The 20,461-nt window shown below is 34.7% G+C and overlaps 1 protein-coding gene across 2 annotated transcripts in view; it reads right to left on the minus strand.

Annotated features, from left to right (window-relative positions):
• Window positions 1-20,461, minus strand: part of BMP5 (bone morphogenetic protein 5) — a 116,570-nt gene that overhangs the window by 27,312 nt on the left and 68,797 nt on the right. For both annotated transcript variants that reach the window (XM_049653851.1, XM_049653850.1), the window contains exon 3: window positions 11,372-11,520. In XM_049653851.1, coding sequence (XP_049509808.1) covers window positions 11,372-11,520 — 149 coding nt within the window. The remainder of the gene's footprint in view (window positions 1-11,371; window positions 11,521-20,461) is intronic.

A 20,461-nucleotide genomic window follows, 5' to 3' on the forward strand; every position in this document is an offset into this window, starting at 1 on the left:
CCCACTGTGTTCTCTGCTCACGATGCAAAATAAGCACTGCTGTTATTTTCACAATGTGTCTTTAAGAAATATGGATCTGCAATAGGTGAAGTTCACAAAGAGAAGAGTGGGAAACACGGAGTTAACTCTAGTGTATGATGAGAATAAGGAGAATCTCATATTGTTCATGGCTCTAAATCAATATTACCATGAAAATATTTACCCTCAGATCATTAGTTAAACCAGAATTAGAGTCTAGAATAGGGAATATAACGAACAACAATAACTGGCATATGTTCCTGACATTGGCATTTGTTTGGCAAGATTGGTGATCCATGGTTACTGTTCTGAATTAGGGAAAATCAAAAACAGAAATACAGATGTAGCCAAACACTTCCATATCCTTTTTCATTAAGGGAAGTCTAAAAAATGGTAAAACACATCTTTCACCAGATAATGAAGTAAGACTAACTCCTGTTTGTCTCTGCTTACTTTAAATCACTGATTTCAAAACTCTTTTTCACGTATGTTTTTGAGTTGTGATGATAAAATCTGGATAAGAAAATTATGTTTACCATGTGTCTCTCATTGAAATATCAACATACTATAAATTAAAACAAAGAAAATTGCCTTTAAAACCTAGTTTTAAAACATTGTATATATAATGGACATGGTAAAAGTAAATTCAAGTTCTTCCATTTATTACCGAATATATTCCATAATCAACATCTACTTATAAAGGAAAATTATTTCTCTCTACGAACCATTATACAAGATTAAATTAGGCTATGAGAGGCCCATTTCAGCCTACTGATCAGATACAAAATATAATGCAGACATTTTAAAAGAAATAAGAATCATGATTCTTCCTTTCTAACAGAACTAAAGGATCTATAAATTACATTCTGATCATTTTGTTCAAAGCACCAGGTTTTTAGAAAAGCAGTCATGGTTCACCCAACTAAGCTCTGCTTATAGGGAAACAAAACGAAACAAAACAAAACACAATCACAAATTTTAAAAAACGTGTTTAATTGCCAGAGGATTTATTTTTCAATTTTGGGGGGAAAATCACCCTAATGTGTTGATTCCAAAACACAATTCAGCTAGTCCAAGATCTCTTCAGGGTTAAAACAATACCAACTCGCCGTCAGCTTTGATGCTGGAAGGTGGGAAGGTGAGATGGGGGAAAGGATTGACTTCACACTGACTTTCTGTACAATAATTTTAGAATTTGGAAACTGCATGCTTGACTAGCCTCAGGGTAAGTTTGCTGCACTCTGACTTAAACTACAAACTTGAGCACCAGTTGCCATTTAAAAAGGGCAGTGAGGGAGGTAGATATGAGGATTCCATGATGAGGAACATGGATTACGGGAGAGAAAATGACAGGAGAGCCTATCAAAATACATTAGTGAGATATATACTGTACCAAGGAAAGGCATGTTCATTATTAAATTCAAAATAAAGAAATTAAATTTGGCTAAATTTAATTACATGTTGACGTGAATCACTACCTTTTCTACTTTTTGATTTATGAGTGTATCAAATTAACTATAATTGTGTAGGGGCTGAAAGAAATACTGAAGTAGTTAGATTTAGAAAACAAAAAAATATGGTTAAATTGCTGTTACTTTTTGTGGTAACAAGAGGTAGATCAAAATTCAATACCAGACAGAAAATATAAAAACTCAAAGGTAATTCCCAAAAGGTCCAACATAAAATTCAATTTTGTCCCATAAGAATCATTATTAATAACATTGTTTTATATGGAAATTATAAAATTACCTTTATTTTTTCAGTTTGGAATTTGTACAAAATTCATATAATTTGTGGGAATCATAGTATATAAGAGCTGGCTCTGAAAATAAATCATCATTAGATTCATGGGCAAAATTATTAAACTTTCTAAGACTGAGTTTCCTCATGTACGAAATAGGATAATAGTGAAGATAAAGTAGATATTCCATTTAAAGAGCTAGTAAAATGTCAGGCACTTAATAAGCTCTCAGTAAATGTTAGATTCCATTAGTTATTAATATTATTGCAACTGACCATCACAGCAAATACACAGTTTGAATATTTATTTAAGATGAACTAAAGATGTACCTAGGAAGTAAAACTTAGGTTAATCATAAAGAACTAAAAAATATGAAATATTAGCCTGGAAGAATAATTGACGTTGGCAAAAAAATATTGCCAAAATCAGGGTATAAAAAAGCATATCTTTATGTAGACAGAAGATAAATTTTGATAGAGTGAGCTTGAAAATACATGAAGTATAGTTTATGAAAACCATATATGACTAATAAGAGAATTAATAAAGTCTAGGGTTGAACAAAGTACAAATTTACCAGTGCTCCAATATTTATGTATAGTTACTCTAGCTATGAAAGACATATTGATGATTTTGCTCATTTTTATGCAGTGGGAAAATTGCAAAAATCTAAAGCACACAGAAAAGATTTATGTTCTCTGATGTGCTTTAAGACATTACACGAGTTCGAAAACCCATAGGTCACAGCCTACATGATTTTGGAAAATTAACAATACTTATTTTAAACCACAAGGGAAATCTATGTCGTACTTATTTTCAATAGACATTTTTACCATAAAGATACAGGAATTCTTCTCAATGGAAACTTTTCTGAATCATTCACATAAAGTGACCAATATAGTTTGTTTCTTCTAGCCATCTTTTATTTATTTTCTTAATTTATTTTTTAAATCTTTATTTATTTTTGAGAGACAGACAGAGTGCAAGTAGGAAGGAATGAGAGAGGGAGACACAGAATCTGAAGTAGGCTCCAGGTTCCCAGCTGTCAGCAAAGAGCCCGACACGGGCCTTGAACTCATGAACTGCGAGATCATGACCTGAGCTGAAGTTGGATGCCTAAATGACTCAGCCACCCAGGCCACCCCTCTTCTAGCCATCTTCTAAATACCTCTCCATGGTTTGATTCATACAAAGAATGATTTTTTAGAAACTAATACATTTCCATAGATTAATTTATGCTTTAATGTTTTTGAAATTCTATAGAAATAGGATGGAAACTGAAGCCACTTTAAAGAAAATGTTCTGGAAAAATTTAGATTAAGTTTTATGTTTTGTGATGATACTGAAAAAGTTTGTGTGGCCCTTAAAGTAAAAGAAACTATAACCTGTCTAAATGCTGTAATAAGAACTCTCTAAAAACCTTAGTAATTATAGATTATCAACTGTGAACTTATATCTGATTCCTCCCATGATTACTTGAGAATGTGTTTATGACCAAATATTTTCCCTCTACACACATGTGTGTGTGCACGCATGCACACATTCACCTACATGCACCTATCCCAAAAGAAAGTTCATGAGATGTCTAACATTTCTTTCCTCTCTTTACCAGTTTCTCCATCTCTGGTTTTTATACAATATCTTTAGTTTTGGTTTGAATGTAACTATTTAATACCAGGTTCCTTTAAGAGGGTACATTTCCACTAACTGCACCCTCTCTGAATATAATATTTATATATGTATAATGCTTAAAGTATAAATTTAAGCTCATAAATTACAATTACCTGATAACTTATGCAATGTAACAATCCTCAGAAAAAAAGTTCAAATAAATGGTGAATTCTTCCAGTCACATGTAGCTCATTCTCTCACCATTAACGTCCACTTATTAGGCACTTCTTTTTTCTTGTGCCTAAATCTGCTTCCCCCCTCCCCCCCCACCTCACATTAATTTAATTTCTGGACTGTGGGGTAAAAGTTCAATTTTATTTATTTATTTATTTATTTGAAGTCTGTTCTTCAACTATCTTCCTAATTTATTCTTAAATATTCATCTAAAAGTCAAGCAAGTATGCTCTAAATATCCTTAACATGAAATAGTACATAAAGAATGACTTCCTTTATATTAATCATAGGAGTATATGCTCCCTATTATTTTCAGAACATTTAGCAAGATATGTGATTCTTGCAGTTTCTTGGATATGCAGATTCTCTCATTTATTTATTTGAAACCAATTGTCATCATCATAAATTCAGCAAAAGGGAGCCATATGGTTTTATGAACAAAAATGACTTAATTACTTTATAAGATAAAGTTCAGATAAGGGAAGAGAATATTATCAATCTCAAATGTTTAAAAGATCCTCTGATAAGTAGACATAATTCAACTTTTTGAACTTAGATAAATAATGAGAAACTATAGTCAAAACAGCAGGACAAAAAGAAAAATATCACCCTTGATCTCTGAATTTCTTCTGCTACTTATTAGCACTATGTCAGCTGATATTCAGATTAACTGGCCACATAGATCATCTGACCCTTGACACAGATAAATAGTCATTTGACAACACAGGCGCTTAATTTGGAGATTTTTCCCCTGTGGTAAAAACGACTCTCTTAGGAATCCTTAGGATAACACAACAAACTTATTTAACCAAATACTTCCATTTAAAAATAGTAGATTCTAGGACATTAAATGGAAACAGATACACATTAAGAACTCTTCATCTATCTCACATCAACATGCTCACATTCAATAAAGTTTAAACGAATATCAACTTAGTAACTTACACGTCTGTTTAACATATAATGACACGAGGACTGTAGACACCAGGATATATTTTTCTAATTAGGAATAAATATTCTGTAATTCAAAAGATGCCAGTGAATTTTTTAAAAATCTGACTTTTTAACATAGCATATTTAAAAGATATAGCACGATACTGCAATTTTGAGGAAAATTTTTATCAGTATGTTGAATTACTCTTCACTGAGTAGGGAAAATTAGCAATTAACACAGACCTCATGGCTGTAGAAAAAAAATGAGTAATTCCACTCCCTATCATTAATGTAGATGGAGTAGCTGCTAATTCCCAGGAGTGAACAGCAACAAAAACCCACGAGTAGGAACCCTGGGTAATAAAAGTTCAAAAATACTCACTTTCAAGATAATAGTACTGATAACTAAAGTTGACTTTTTTTTTTAATTGGCACAATGTTGGTGAAAATAATAGAAGATTAAATTGTGTCTTTAGAAAAGCTCTGATATGTGTGACTTATAAAAATACAACAGAGAAAACCCTTGTGCACTAACAAGCAGAAAAAATGCTCCAATTTTACTCCTTTACTATGTCTGAGAAATAGACAGCTGCTGACCAGCATGGGTCAGATTATAAACTGAGGAGGAGGAACATTTACAATGGTTTGTTTCCTTCACTTTCAGGAAGGTCTTCTCTGATGTTCTTCCAATGAATTCATATGGTATCTTCCATTTTCTGATTATTTTATAGAAAATGGCATTTATAGAGTGGGAATTTTATGCAATGTGCTATAAATATCAGCATGACATGTTCAGAAAAACCCTTTAGCAAAGACCATCAATATTTCTTTAGCCACGTGTTCTTTGAACATTAAAATACTGCTTCTAATTCTACCTTCTTTGTAAGAAGACATCTTGATGCTAATAGGTTTATGAAGTCAAATACTAGTAATTTATACTGAGGCATTTTTGGTTTGGAAATTGTTTCTAATGGTAATATAGGCTAGCCTTTAATCAATTATCCCTATATGGGTAAGCCTATTAAGTGACAAAAACTTTTTTCCATTATATTCTTTTTTTAAATTTTTTTTAACATTTATTTATTATTGAGAGACAGAGACAGATCGTGAGCATGGGAGGGGCAGAGAGAGGGGAAACACGGAATTTGAAGCAGGCTCCAGGCTCTGAGCTGTCAGCACGGAGCCCGACGCGGGGCTCAACTCACAAACCAACAGATCATGACCTGAGCGGAAATCGGACGCTTTACGACTGAACCACCCAGGTGCCCCATTCATTATTTTCAATGAAGTAATTAGTTATCCCCAAAATATCTATGTTATGTTTTCTAAGAGTAAGATGATTGGGACTCAAGAATGCTACTATATCAGTACTAATAATTTTATAATCTCTGGTACCTATGAATAACCAATATAAGGAATCAATTAATCATGATGTATATCTCTGAGTGTTCATTTCTATTGGCTTCATACTCCAGATTGGAATATATTTAAAAGTTTCCTATCAATAATCACTTTATCAACCCAAGTTATTAGACATGAGCATAATAATGTAGCTACTTATACATTTGGCTGCCAACTCAAAGTTTAAGAACATTTATCAATAATCTCACCTTTTTCCAGTGGACTATCATTTGTGAATTTATCTAAAACTTCCTTAAATCATCAGTACAACCTCTATATTTAAAAAAAAAAATTGATCCTAAGTTAAATGAGTGTCACCTGGAGTAAGTGAAAAGTCTGTGTGCATTCTCTAGTCCTATTCAGCATAAAGACCTTTCATTCCTGTCTTACCATATGCCAGGTCCTTTCAACTGATACAGCCTCACACAGTCATTGTAAGTAATTAGCACGAATACTCATTCTATTAATGCTACGACTAAAACATGAACTACTTTGTCAGAGCCAAGATTTAAAAAAATTTTATGTTTATTTCTGAGAGAGAGAGAGTGAGGGAGAGAGAGAGGGAGATAGTGTAAGCAGGGGAGGGGCAGAGATAGAGGGAGACACAGAATCTAAAGCAGGCTCCAGGCTCTGAGCTGTCAGCACAGAGCCTGACATAGGGCTCAAACCCACAAATCATGAGATCATGACCGGAGCTGAAGTCGGACGCTTAACCGACTGAGCCACCCAGGTGCCCCAAACAGAGCTAAGATATGAATCTAGTTTTCCTAATAATTTCTTCTTAGAATTTATATTTCTAGAATGGAGTTATTTATTCTATTTATTTACCCTTCTTACGTCAATTAAGTATGAAAAAATTAAGTATATAAACTTTAAATTCTATGTCATCTGTAGTAATAACTATGTTTCTCTATCTTATATTTAAGCATCAATCATAATGGAATTTTATTTCATAGTTAATACCTCTGAAATTTGTTTTCTTGAATTGGCTACAAAATTCAGTGAAACGTTGAAATCTGTCTTTAAATCTGAATTTTTACCTTGATATGCTTGGAAATTATGCCACAACTTCATTTGAAGAAAAATGGATATTAGAGTCTTATTAAAAAAAGAACTTTATAATGTTTCTTGGACATTAAACAGTACTCTGACAAAACAACATTTTGATGACTTGAATACAAATGAATCAGAAACATACGGATTGAATTTTCTTTGACGTATAAGTGGGTTTGAATAGAAAGAAAAAAAAGCCATTGGCAAAATTCATTCTGAGTATTGCCAAACCTAAAATGTCTGAAAACATAGGATTTTTTAAAGACATTCTAATGAACCCAAAAATACTCTCTTTGTTTTTCCATCTCTATAAACCCAAGTTTGAGAAAAGGATTAATGTACTTGGAAGGTTTAAACTATATAAAGCATCAAACAGTGGGAAATTGTAGTGTTTGGGGGGAAACACTTAGTCTTTAAAGCTCGGTTAAGTTGCTATCTGTGTAATAAGCCCTGTATGTATATATGTGTAAAGAATAATGGTACCATAGGTTTATTAAAAATTTTAATAAAGACCTAATAATTCAGATGATTAATGTGTTTTTATAACTTGGTGAGCTAAAAATCTTACAATAAATTATAAGACAGACCTAAGCCTACTCATTTGCTGTTAATAAAGAGAGACTATCTTATCACAGAAATCTATTAACCACCATGAGAGAATGCTTGAGAACTTTGAAAGTGATTTTACACAAGTGGATCCATGTCTGGAATCTCTAGATTAGACCATTAAGAAGCAGCAGTGTTTCTTTTTTGTTTGCCTGCTCATATGTTTGCTTAATTTTGATGAAACAAATGTGTGGAGTTCAGGGAATTATTCTGTATGAAAAAAAAATCAATGGAATATTCTTAAAGTCTCCTGCCAAATCGATGGCAGTTCATTTGTCAAATTTCTAAAAAGAATATTTCATAAACTGACATATTTTTCACAGTTCCTCTGAGGAATCATAATGCTAGTTTTGATTTCAGCAGTCTTTTGACTTCCAAAATATATTTGGGCCTCTTTACCTTTTTTTCTCTTTTTGCAGGAGAAAGATAATCAAAATTTAATAATATACATCACTGGTTTTCTCCTCACTTTATGACTAAAACTGCTTTAACTACTGTACTGTGAGTTGGGTACAAAACTCTGCTCCTGTGTTACACCAGACTGACTTGGTTAATAATCACCCAAAAGTTATAGTTTGGAATGTCTTCTTAAGAGTAACATGTTCAGGGGCAGATGGTATATAAAAGTCTTTTAAATTACAAACTCATTCAGTGATCATTCAAGATACATTTTTAATACCTACCCACAAGCCTCATTGTACCAAGCACAGAGGGTACAACTGTGAAGGTGAAATATACATCCTATGACCTCATGAAACCAACATTCATACGATGGTGTTGCTGTGATTGATTAAAGCAGCAAGTCTGGTTCTTTTATGACGTGTGATCAAGCAACAAGAATATACTATACATAAGTGAGATTTCATTTTCCTTCCATGATTTGTCTCCAAATCACTTTCCTAATAGCATTTGCAGTCATATTTCATACATGATTGTTGTTCTGGCCAACTCTGAGCTATTGACTTTTTCCAGACTATTCCATGCAATTTGCCATTCTATTCATTTACTCACCTTGTTTCCTCATCTAGGAATGAATTCTCCCTTCGACCATTCCACATACACCCACAGTTCCCTCTCTTCTCATCTCCATTTCTTGAAATCTTATTGAACTGACCTGGCTTAAAAGTCACCTGAACCACTGTCCTTCTGGCTCTGACTTGTTTGGAATTAACTCTCTATCTTCCATTTTCCTGTAGTGTCTTGATTGTGCTACTATTTTTAGCATTTAGAATGCTTTATCCTTTCTAAAATTAGCTACGTATATCTGTCTCCCAAATTATATTGCCCTTTAACATATTGTCTTTCATGTATAGATACTCAATAAGTTTATGCCAAACAAATGAATAAGTGGGTAATCAACAAATCATTTGAAATCATCTGAGTACCATCCAATCATGACTGCCAATTACTTTTGCTGAGAAGTAAATGTTTTCAGAACCCATTACTGTAAATTAAAGATGGTTTGCTCTGTTTGAAGCAATGTCACAATATCACATTGAGCACATCAGCAGTAGTAATGAATGAAGCAATAATAAGCTGAAGCATCTGGTTATTCATATTTATAGAGAAATGTCACAAGTATATTCTCCATAAGGTCACAGTTAATAAAACTAAGGGACCAGGAGGGCCATTTGCTTTCTGAAGGCCAAATATGCTCTAGCTCTGGTTAAAATCTGTTTTAAGTATTGCTTAAAGGCACAAAGCCAGTTTGCCTAGCACATTTAACCATTTTCATATTTTAATATTGGACAGTATTACAGAGATAAAGAAAAGCAACGAAGGCTGTATATAACCTAAGTCTTAAATAAAGGACTTGGAAACCTTTGAAAAAAAATGAAATATTAATTTATTTTAGGCTCAAAACAATCTTCCCATATTATTAAATAATACAACATTAATTTAAAGTAAAATTACCCTAACATATAGGAGAAATAAATCAAGGAGTGGGAGGAAACTACAAAATATAAAGTAGTTCTTGGCGAGAAAAACATAAGTTGAAAGCAAGACAGAAGCCAAATTACATATAGTAAAGCAGAGAGAACCAATACAGAAGAAAGAGTGAGAAAAAAAAAGGGAAATTTCAGAATTTTCAAGTGGGGTGCGAATGGGTAGGGAATGAAAAAGAAAGAGGCTGATCATATTTCATAGATCTCTTGAATTGTTTAGTTAGACATTTCAAGCATCTCCCTAAGGAAAAGACTAGGAGAAGCACATACCACTAATTTAATTTTTCTTGTTTGGGCCACATACCAGGGAAGAAATGACTGCTCACCCCCACAGTGCTGATTTCCCAGTCACATTTCTGACCATAAATGTACAGTAGTTTGACAGTGTAAGAATTCTTGGAAGATTATTTAAATGCATACTTTCTCAGTCTACATTCATAATGCTTGAACTCTGCAAATCCTCAATGCTAATCGCAAAGCCATAATTGAAAAATAACCTATACTTCAAAATATTTGAATTGTTTTAAAAAATTTAATTCGGCGCTGTCATTAAAATCTATGAAAAGCCTAGATTTGGTGGGAAAATGCCTGAAACACTTCAATAACACTAAGAACTTCAATAACTCTATTACTAGATCAAGATCTGAGGATGAACTCGGTAATATATTTGGTTTGTATCTGTCAGTCTTATTTCATATACACAATCCTTGGGGAACCAGCATTGGTTATAGTATTCTTCAGCTATGAATCTGGTTATATAAGTAACACAATGTCACTGTGAAGTCCTAATGCTTATAGCGACGAACCCCTTTAAAAGAGACCCAAATCAGACCCAACTTTTACTTAACTGTATGTTTTGAGCAAGGCTGCAGTGTAATACAGCAAAGAGGAATGAGTAGGGCAGCCTCTAGGGTGAATGTGTCTACTGACTGATCCTGCAGAAAACTAAAACAGTAAAACTTAAATAAGGTACACCCTCTAATTAATCATCCTTTTATAAATTACCCTCCCTGGGCCTGGCCCTAACATTCACAGGGTGTGAGGCACAATGTAGCCCACTTGGTATATTTCTAAATATACCATTTTACGTCTAGCATCTAGCCAAGCGCATGCCATACAGTTGGTCAATGAATACTGGTGAGCATAAAAAAACTTCTGGAGCTTCTTCAAAATAAACCTTTCCTACCGATCCCCTCCCACCCCCAACTCCACAGATGACCCTGGAGGTGTTGTCTTTGACCAAATATTGGAATATGTTAAGACCAAACGATGTTATTTTCTGCAGTATTTCGTGCCTCTTTTCTCCCCTGTATTATCGGTAGCTCCTTTGCCTGTTTCCCTAGCACTATTATGTATATGTGTATGTCTTTGTTATTTTTAGTCAAGTTTTGAGATATTTTTTACATACAGTAGTGTTCATTTCAATGTACAGTTGTATAAATTCTTATAAACTATATAGTTGTGTAACTACCGTCATAATCAAGACATAGATCCATAGCATTTTGTATATAGCTTTCTTTTGGTGTTGTTATGGTAGTGCTATTTGTTTGCATACAGTTCTTCAAGACTAGATTAAAAACTCTTTCAGAGCCAGGACCGATACATAATTCTTCTTTACCCCTTATCCCCACCACAGAGGCTGAAAATAAATGTGTGTTGAGTAAATATGTTTATAAATCAATTAACTAATTGATGTTTTGCACTATCCTATGGCGGGTGCTACCTTGCACAACGTAGGTATAAAACATATCTTGGTTAAAGTGTGTACAAAGTCGTAACTCTCAGTGTGTCAAAACTAGCCCCATGAAAAATATTGAAATTCATTGCTTACCATCTCCTGTTTCTGCACAGAGCTGTAAACCCAAATTATTCTGTGGATTAATTACCCAATGATTGCTGGTCACAGTGATATCAAAGACAAGCCAACCCACATCTAAAGCTTGGGTCTTTCTTGTGTCTAACAGGAACAGATCTGCATCCCTAGGGAGAAAAAGAACAACAACAAAAAAAAGTTAAAAGTGTGAACGAAAATCATCATTTCCTATACTTAAGTGAAAACATTCCAAAAGCACTCTTTAAAATAACAAAACTTAAAAGAAATAACAAAAGATAATTAAAGCACAAGGGGAACAAGTGACTCAAGTGACGGGTAAATAAGACACAGAACCTTTTATTGTTGGGCCCCCAACCCAAATCTGGTGCAGATTAGTAATATCTGAAAGTAATTTCCATTTTCCTGCTCTTCACTTGCCTTTACAAACAGGCTTTGTGGTCTAGATTTGGTCTCTGATAATCAGTGTTCCCTGAAACCACTATCTGTACATAGCCATCATTGGCAAGTTCACACTAGCAAGGATTAAATTGAAAGGAAATGGAGATGAAAGTAGCTAGTCTAATTTGGGTGATGAATGTGGCTTGTTAAAAGAATGGAGCACAGGCAGGTGATGCAAGCATCTGTTTTAGGGACGTTTTTCTTTTTTATTCATTTTTTAGTATATGTTTTCCCATTTTTATAATATATTTTTATTTTGTTTACTTCATTCCATTTTTATTATGTAATTATTTTATGGGTACCAAAGGCCAAGAGAGGGTCTCAGACCACACTATTTGATTAAAAGTGAATTCAATGGATTGAGCAGCAGGTGCACCCTGACTTGCTTTAACATCCTCTGCATGCATAAGACCCCTGCGGTGATAATTACAAACTTGTTGTTTTAGAATGATCTCCACAGTGATTGACATTTATCAAGATTAATTTTAGCATTCAATTTCCAAATGCATGAATATTTGTTGAATTATAGTGAATTGCTTTATTTATTATTTCCTTACTAATGGCAGCCTCGGAGCTAAATGTTACAAATTTCCAACATGTAATCTTGACAATAGCTCTTTCATATTGATGAAATTGAAGGTCAGGTAGGTGAAGGGTAAAGCATTAGAACTTCTTCAAAGCAGAATAGAAATAGACTATTATGCACTTTTATGACCTTTTATACTGTGCTGATTCTGCTTAAGGACATTATTTGTATGAGGAAAGTCAAAACTATGTCATAATCAGCTATGTTAAATACTGTTCTACTGTATTTGCCATCTATCTGCATCACACAAGACACTTAGAAAATGGCTTAGAAAATGTAAAAAGCAAATTTTGAGTAAAACCAAATCATGTATATATTATTTCTTAAAAAATATTATAATTGAAAATTTATTTTTAACAGAAGTGAAGATTCTCAATGTTTTGGAAGTTACATCTTCATTTCTTTATTTCAACTTGATTTATTCCATCCTTTCATTAACCTAAAAAAGTTAAAATAAATGCATTATGATTATTTAAATCATCCATCTATACTACTCCGACTATACAACTCTCATCCTCCTTCACAATTTTATTTTTTTAATTTTTTAAAAATGTTTTATGTTTTTATTTTATTTTTGAGAGAGAAAGATACAGGGTGAATGGGGGAGGGGCAGAGAAAGAGGGAGACAGAATCTGAAGCAGGCTCCAGGCTCTGAGCTGTCGGGGTAGAGCCTGACATGGGGCTCAAACTCATGGACTGTGAGAACATGAGCTGAGCTGAAGTCAGATGCTCAACGGATTGAGCCACCCAGGCACCCCTCTCCTTCACAATTTTAATCATAATGTTTACCAAAGGAGGGTTCCAGACACCTTTTCATTTCCAAAATCGGACTCAGTGAGATATCAAAGACATATGACAAGCATATACTACAATACAGTGAAAATATACAATTAGTTCCCACTTGAATTTTAAGGACCCATTATATTCTTAGTGGGAAGGGATCAATCAAATTGTCCCTCTTCTTCCTAACTTGGAAAACTCACCAAGTAAACAGAATCCAAGAAAATACAAATTATCGTTAAATTCTTGAGATATTTGATAAGTGTCTTTGAGACTGTAATATTAGAATTAATTTAATCACATTATTAGCTCTTAAACAGAAGGAGTCGCCCTGCAGCTTGGGAAATACTTAAGCGCCACCCTGCTGTCAAAACTGCTTTCATTTGAAATACAGTATACATGTTCTACTAAACTCCACAAAGCTTGTAATGTCATCCCTTGGTATGATATAAACAGACACTTGAAAAACAAAACAAAAAAAAAACAAAGAGGTAAAATTTGTTTTAGTGGCAATCACCACTAATTAACAAAGGTCTTTAGGTAGTTACTCAGGTAATATTTTCTTTTATTTTTAAATTATGCTATTTTTCCAGAAAAAAAAAATTCCCAAATATCCATGCCCAAGTCCCCAAATTTTCAAGCATGACTGTGAGGAAAATGGTTTCAGTTTTAATGCACATATTTAGAAAACACACAAGCCAGAGGATTCAATCAAGCCTTAAATATACGAATTTCAGAGATGCAACTTGCAATTCATTAGAGGGTAAATTTAGGCAGATAGTATGGCTTGAAAAATCCATCCATTTCTAGTCACCTCCCCCCGAAGTTATGACATTTCCATTGCTTTCATAAGCTCCATGATTTCCTATTCATATTCAAAGCTATTTTATTTTTGACTGATAAATTGTATGTTTTAATTTCTCCTCAGTCCTTTTATAGAAACTCTTCTGCATTACCTATGGGCAACAGAATATGCTTTGGAAAAATCAAGTCTATTACTAATCAATGCAATGGTAACAATTCTGTAATTTTCACTGATGTAGTACCTTTCATAACAGTCTCTTAAAAATAAATCCCCACTCGTTCTATAGAAAATTAGATGTGATTTCTTTTGAAGTATAAAATTACTCCTCTAAAAAATGGAACTTACATCATTGGAAATACTAGAAATAATAACCATGTCCTATGAATAATATAAAATAAACTTGGAAAAGTTGCCTCATCTTGCTATTTTCACCTGATGTTTTTATAGAAATTCTCAAAATGTCTAATAAAAGATATTTGAAAATATTAATTCATTTAAAAGGAATATGGTAGAGATAAAATATATGTGTAAGAAAATATATTTATTTGTAGAAGAAATAAGTCCATAATAGAATTTTTGTATATCTTTTACAATTATAATAATGAAACCAAAAATAAAATCTTCATTCTAGCAAAGTCAATAAAGTCCATTTACATAGATGTATATAAGCAATTATTTCAGAATGCTAGTGTTAGTTCCTAAGGTTGCCATAACAAAGTACCATAAGGGCACCTGGGTGACTCAGTTGGTTAGGTATCTGACTCTTGATTTCAGTTCAGGTCATGATCTCACAATTCATGAGTTTGAGCTCCATCATGGCATTCTCTCTCTCTCTGCCTCTTCCTCGCTCATGCTCTCTCTCTCTCTCGCTCTCTCTCTCTCTCTCTCTCTCGTAAATTAAAAAAAAAAAAAAAACTTAAAAAGAAAGTACCATAGACTGGGTGGCTTAACAGAAATTTATAGTCTCACAGTTCTGGGGGCTGCAAGTCTAAATCAAGATGTCAGATGTCAGTGGGGTTCTTTTGAGGGCTGTGAGGGAAGGATCTGTTCCAGGCCTGACTCCTTGTGTTGTAGATGGCCATCTTTTTGTGTCTTCCCATCATCTTACCTCTGTGTATGTGGCTGTGTCCAAATTTCCTCTCTTTATAAGGCAACCCTAATTGGCTCATTTTAATTTATTTATCTCTTCAAAGACCCTATCTCTAAATAAGGTCACATTCTGAGGTGCTAGTAACTTAGACTTTGATGTACGAATTAGCGGAGAAAAGGGGGCACAATTGAGCCCATAACACTATTTTAAAGTATTTTGTAAGGCATAAATTATTCTGGGACTGAATCTTCTGTTTATTTATGCTATAGCAATTATCAACACTGAAATATTTTCAAAAACAAATATATGAAAGTAAATGTATATTGATTAAAATAATTGAAAATTGCTAAAATTTGTATTTTTTTCAGATAGAATTTGATTATTTGTCTAGACTATGATATAAATAAGCATAATAATTTCTTATACAGCTAAATGAAGTCATCATGCAATTGTTAAATACAGGTATATTTAACAGAAAAAGGATTTGCAACATGCATGCAGACCTCTTTAATAACTTTAATAAAGTTATTAAAAATAGTTACTCAAAGGTGAAAAATCATATGCACATATGTAGATACATTTATAGCTCCGTACAAACACATTGGAGCAGATTTTACTTTAATCATGACCAGGGGTTTAAACATGTCTAGTCATGGGAAATCGGTGAGCTGTAGATGTGGATTTACAAGGGTGCTTTTTATTTTATGAGAAAGGAAAGAGTTTTGCAAATGTGCCTCGGGAGTCTCAAAATACCAGGAGGGTAGGTAGTTCACTATAGACTGAGCAGCAGGGGCCAAAATTCAGCAAACTTTGAATTGTCATCATTCTTACAACTCATCTGAAAATTTAGATGGATGGAATGAGAAAACTGAGGCTATGTATTTCATTATATGACAACAGATGAAACTAAAGCTTAATTTTATCATTATGATATAACTATTAGTGTAATGTAATGAAAAAAAGGATTTAGGGATCAGACAGAGCTTAAACAATTAAGGGGTTCCTCAGCCTCAATTTCCACAATGTTTAAAATATAGTATGGTGACCCCTGCCTTAAAAGATTCTATAAAGACAGAAATGTAATATGATCTGAATATCTAAATGAGAAGCAAACTATATGTGGGTTTTTACATGCAGTGTCATAACACAGATGGCTCTAAATTGCTTAATTTTGACCTTTGAAGTCTGGGAAAGTATTACTTGGGGAGGCACATTAGCATCAAGTAACCTGAATCAATGTTATTTGTGGATGCTTAGAGATGTTAGGGATAGAATTGGTTACCACTAAAGCAGAAAGGAGGAAGAAGATAAAGGCAGGAGTAGAATGGGGTGGGGTGGGGATAGGGAGGAGATAAGGAGGCAGAGAAGGAGAAGACCTAAAGAAATTTAGTAATTCTTCCTGGGTGTGTTGTCTTGAAAATCCAATTATTGGCTGTCTTTGTTAAGTCACTCTCTTAAAAATCACATATATAGAAGCATAGAGTCAGAAGCTGCATTGTGGATATATCATTTATCCATGTAGAAAAGTCTACAAACAGGCTCCTGGGTGGCTCAGTCGGTTAAGTGGCGGACTTGGGCTCAGGTCATGATCTCGCGGTCCGTGAGTTCGAGCCCCGCGTCAGGCTCTGTGCTGACAGCTCAGAGCCTGGAGCCTGTTTCAGATTCTGTGTCGCCCTCTCTCTGACCCTCCCCCGTTCATACTCTGTCTCTCTCTGTCTCAAAAATAAATAAACGTTAAAAAAATTTTTAAAAAAAGAAGTCTAAAAACAAACAATAACAAAAAACGTGTAATACCGGTGCTTTTGATAACATAGTATTTCCAATGACAGCATCAAACACAGATTCAAAAAATGTTGTTTTTCAAACAACAGAGATGGACCTGCAGATGATGTGGTTTGTAATACTGTGATATATGACTCGAAATATGGCTACGGTGATAGATATGATGTCAAACATGCATGTAAAAAGTTTGAAAGTTTTCACACATATATTTTGAGAGTGAAACAAGGACTATTGCTATACTAAAGAATATTTTCTACAATATGACTAAAATATATGTGCATAATTATTTATGGTATTACTTAACTGCATTGATTATATATCTGTGTTTATAAACAAATACATTATATAAATATTCAGTTTCTCCCTCTAATATTTTGGATCTTTTACTTGGGTAAGGCAGTTATCATTTTTATAGGATCATATCATGATTATGTGTTCTCTTTATAATCAGGCATATAAGTACGCCCATATAAGTATCCAAACATGTGCATAGTAGCACACTATGCATGTAGTTTTAAATGTGTGAAATGTTAACTTAACTTCCTCTACTGTCTAAATAGTTGAATAATGAGAGTATTCTCATTATAAAACTAAAATAAAAATTATGACCAAGAATGCCTGATGTGAAATCAGCTAGTCTGGGATTCTACCTCTGAAGGTAACCAAAACATATCAAAGAGTACTGGAACTAAGTGAGATATAAATTACTTAGCTGAATTGTTATTTTATTGATGAGAAAGTTTAAAAAGCAATCAAATTAGTCCTATGATTACTCAGGCAGTTGGAGGACCAGATCCCAGGTTCATCCATACTTTATTTTCAGAACAATTTCTCATATATCATGGCAGTTCCCTTTAGTCCCAAACTATATTTTGACTGCTGTCCTACAGGAAGATCACTGGTTTTGAATTGGAATACTAAAAGGTTGAGCTAAGCCACCACCCTGAAACAAGATGGTAGAATTGGGGCCAAGGAGTGACCTGAGACATTTTGCAAATCTATTTACCCAGCCATTCATTTATTCATTCTTTCAATTTAACATTCATTGACTCCTAGTGTAGGTTTTATACAACATCAGTTTAACTCAACTGCAGCTATGCTATAAGGTTCTGGACCTGGGTTGGCCACAAAAGAAATTTGGTTAATATTTGGAAAGTAAAAGTGAGGCAGTAACCATATTTATGCTTGGAAGACTTTTGTATGATCAAGTGTTATTACAGCTTAGGCATACTGTTGAGATTTGCTGGTTCACCTTATTGGTGTGGGGCAGCTGCAGATCCCATTGAAATCTCCTTATTCAGTTCCTCTGAATCCAGCATCAGGCATCTGGACACATCTATGAGGAAAGATTTGGTAGCTAGGAAATAATCTGCATCATTAAAATTGAACCTTGAAGATAGGTTCCAATTTGGTTGTCCTCATGGTTACGAGACCAACCTCACAGGTTCTACTTTGCCCTTCTTTTTCCCAACTCACACCCATCTTTTCTTCTAGTCTTCCCTGAGGACCTCGGGCTCAGCACCAAATGCGGAGCAACAGCCTTACTTAGACTGTTTAACTATCTTCCACAATTGCATAAGGTCAAATCCCTACTCTAAATCCTTATAGCATCATTGTCCAGAGGGATTAGACAGCTACCTTGTGTTTGGTCAATTAGATTGAAGCACTTATATCACAGGACGGCAGTACTTGTCCTCACTGGAATAGGCATTCTGAATATAAATTTTCCTTCTCTGCCCATAAGGTTTCTGCCAAAATCACTACCCATGCACTTATAGAATGCCTTATTAACTGTCGTGGAATTTTAATGCTGCTTCTGGTCAAAAAGTTGATTTAACAGCAAATGAAGAGCAGAGTGGCTCATGTCATGGAATTCTCTTGTCTCACCATGTGTCCCATCACCTTGCAGCAGATGGCCTGGCAAGATGATGGAATGGCCTGTGTGAAGACTCAGTTGTGCCACCAGTTGGTCGTCAGTATCTTGTGCAAATGGACTAATATCCTCAGGAAGCTTTGTATGCTCTAAACCAGCAATCGATGTAAGACTATTTCTCTCATAGCCCTCTCTCCTGGCTCTAGAAATCAAGGGGTAGAAACAGGAGTGGCTCTTCTCCTCACTCTTCCTGATTCAGCTAGTGAAAATTTTGCTGCTTGGCACCAAAATGTTGGGCTCTGTTGGTCCAGAGCTTTTAGTTCCCAAGAGTGGAATGGTACCACTGGTAGCCTTAGCAGTGGTCCATTAAATTAGACATCGAGACAGCCTGGGGTCACTTTGGACTCCTCAAGCCAGTGAATCAACAAGTTAAGAAAGGGCTGCTTTAGTCTGTGGGTTGATTGATCCTAAATGTCAAGAGGAAACCACGTTGATGCTACCACAGTATGGAAAAGGAGAATGTCCGAAATATATGACATTACCTCTTAGTATTCCCATGTCCAGTGATAAAGGTCAATGGAAAACTACAGCTCAATGCAGGCATTACCGCTAATAGCCCAGACACTTCAAGAATGAATATTTCATTTACTTCACTAGGCAAGGAACAATGACCAGCAGTAGTGCTTAGGGAAAACAAAAGGGTAAAGATTACATAACAGAAGAAAGAAGTTATAAATACCTGCCTCAACCGTGTGACCAGTTGTAGAAGTGAAGGTTGTAATCGGTATGAGTATTACCTTCTTATTTTGATATTAATGTATTTGTACACATATTAACCAATTCTTTTTTTTTCCCTTCCCCCTCTGCCTACCATATAGTTTAGGTAGTTTTGATAGTAGCTAACCTTATATTTCATATTGAAGTGACAGGATATCAAAGGGGCAATATGACCCAGCTAGAAAAGGAATGAACAACATCCAAAGATGGATAAAAAAGCGAGAATGATTTTACTCTTGTATTTTTTGGAAAGTGTGGATGGTTATAAAATGTATGTTTGTGCCAATTCAACAAAGATGGACCGCTAGGGCTTCATACTTTGTCAAATCAGCTCAACTGAAACCCAGACTCGCAGAACTCTCTTCCCTGTTTGGTTCTGTGTTACAGTGAGCCATATAAGAAGTTTGTGCAGGAGTAGAAGCAAAGCAGCAGCCAAGTTTAGGCTTGGAAGTTTGGTAGAGTGCCAGACTCTCCTCCTGCTCATATGCATTGTCGCTGATCAGCTGGCTCACCTTGTTGTGGGGAACAGCTGGGCCTACAGCTCTTCAAGCTTCCCCTGGATCTCAGCAACATCAGTTTCTCCAAATCCTGACCCACAATTCCTCCTGCCAGATCACCCCCTTCACCTTCTGCACATCCTGAGCAAGAGGTATGTGGAGCTCACGGTGAAGTTCACCAGCTACTCCTGAAGGTCACCCACATCACTGGAGTTGGCATTTCTGAGAATTAGAATGGTTCCCCAATGTCTTTGGAGTTTGAGCTTATCCTCCCAGGTTTCAAGTTCTCATTCTCTCCTACTCCACATCCATTTCCCTTACCAGTTGCCTATACTACAGACTTCAGACTCATCACCAGATGCAGAAGCAACGGCCTCACCTAAACTCTTCAGCCAGGTCCCACAATTGCAGAAAGACAAATCACTGTAATAAGTCCCTTATTCCTTATCATTCATGTAG

The sequence above is a fragment of the Panthera uncia genome, assembly GCF_023721935.1.
Source record: "Panthera uncia isolate 11264 chromosome B2 unlocalized genomic scaffold, Puncia_PCG_1.0 HiC_scaffold_24, whole genome shotgun sequence".
NCBI classification, from domain to species: Eukaryota; Metazoa; Chordata; class Mammalia; order Carnivora; family Felidae; genus Panthera; species Panthera uncia.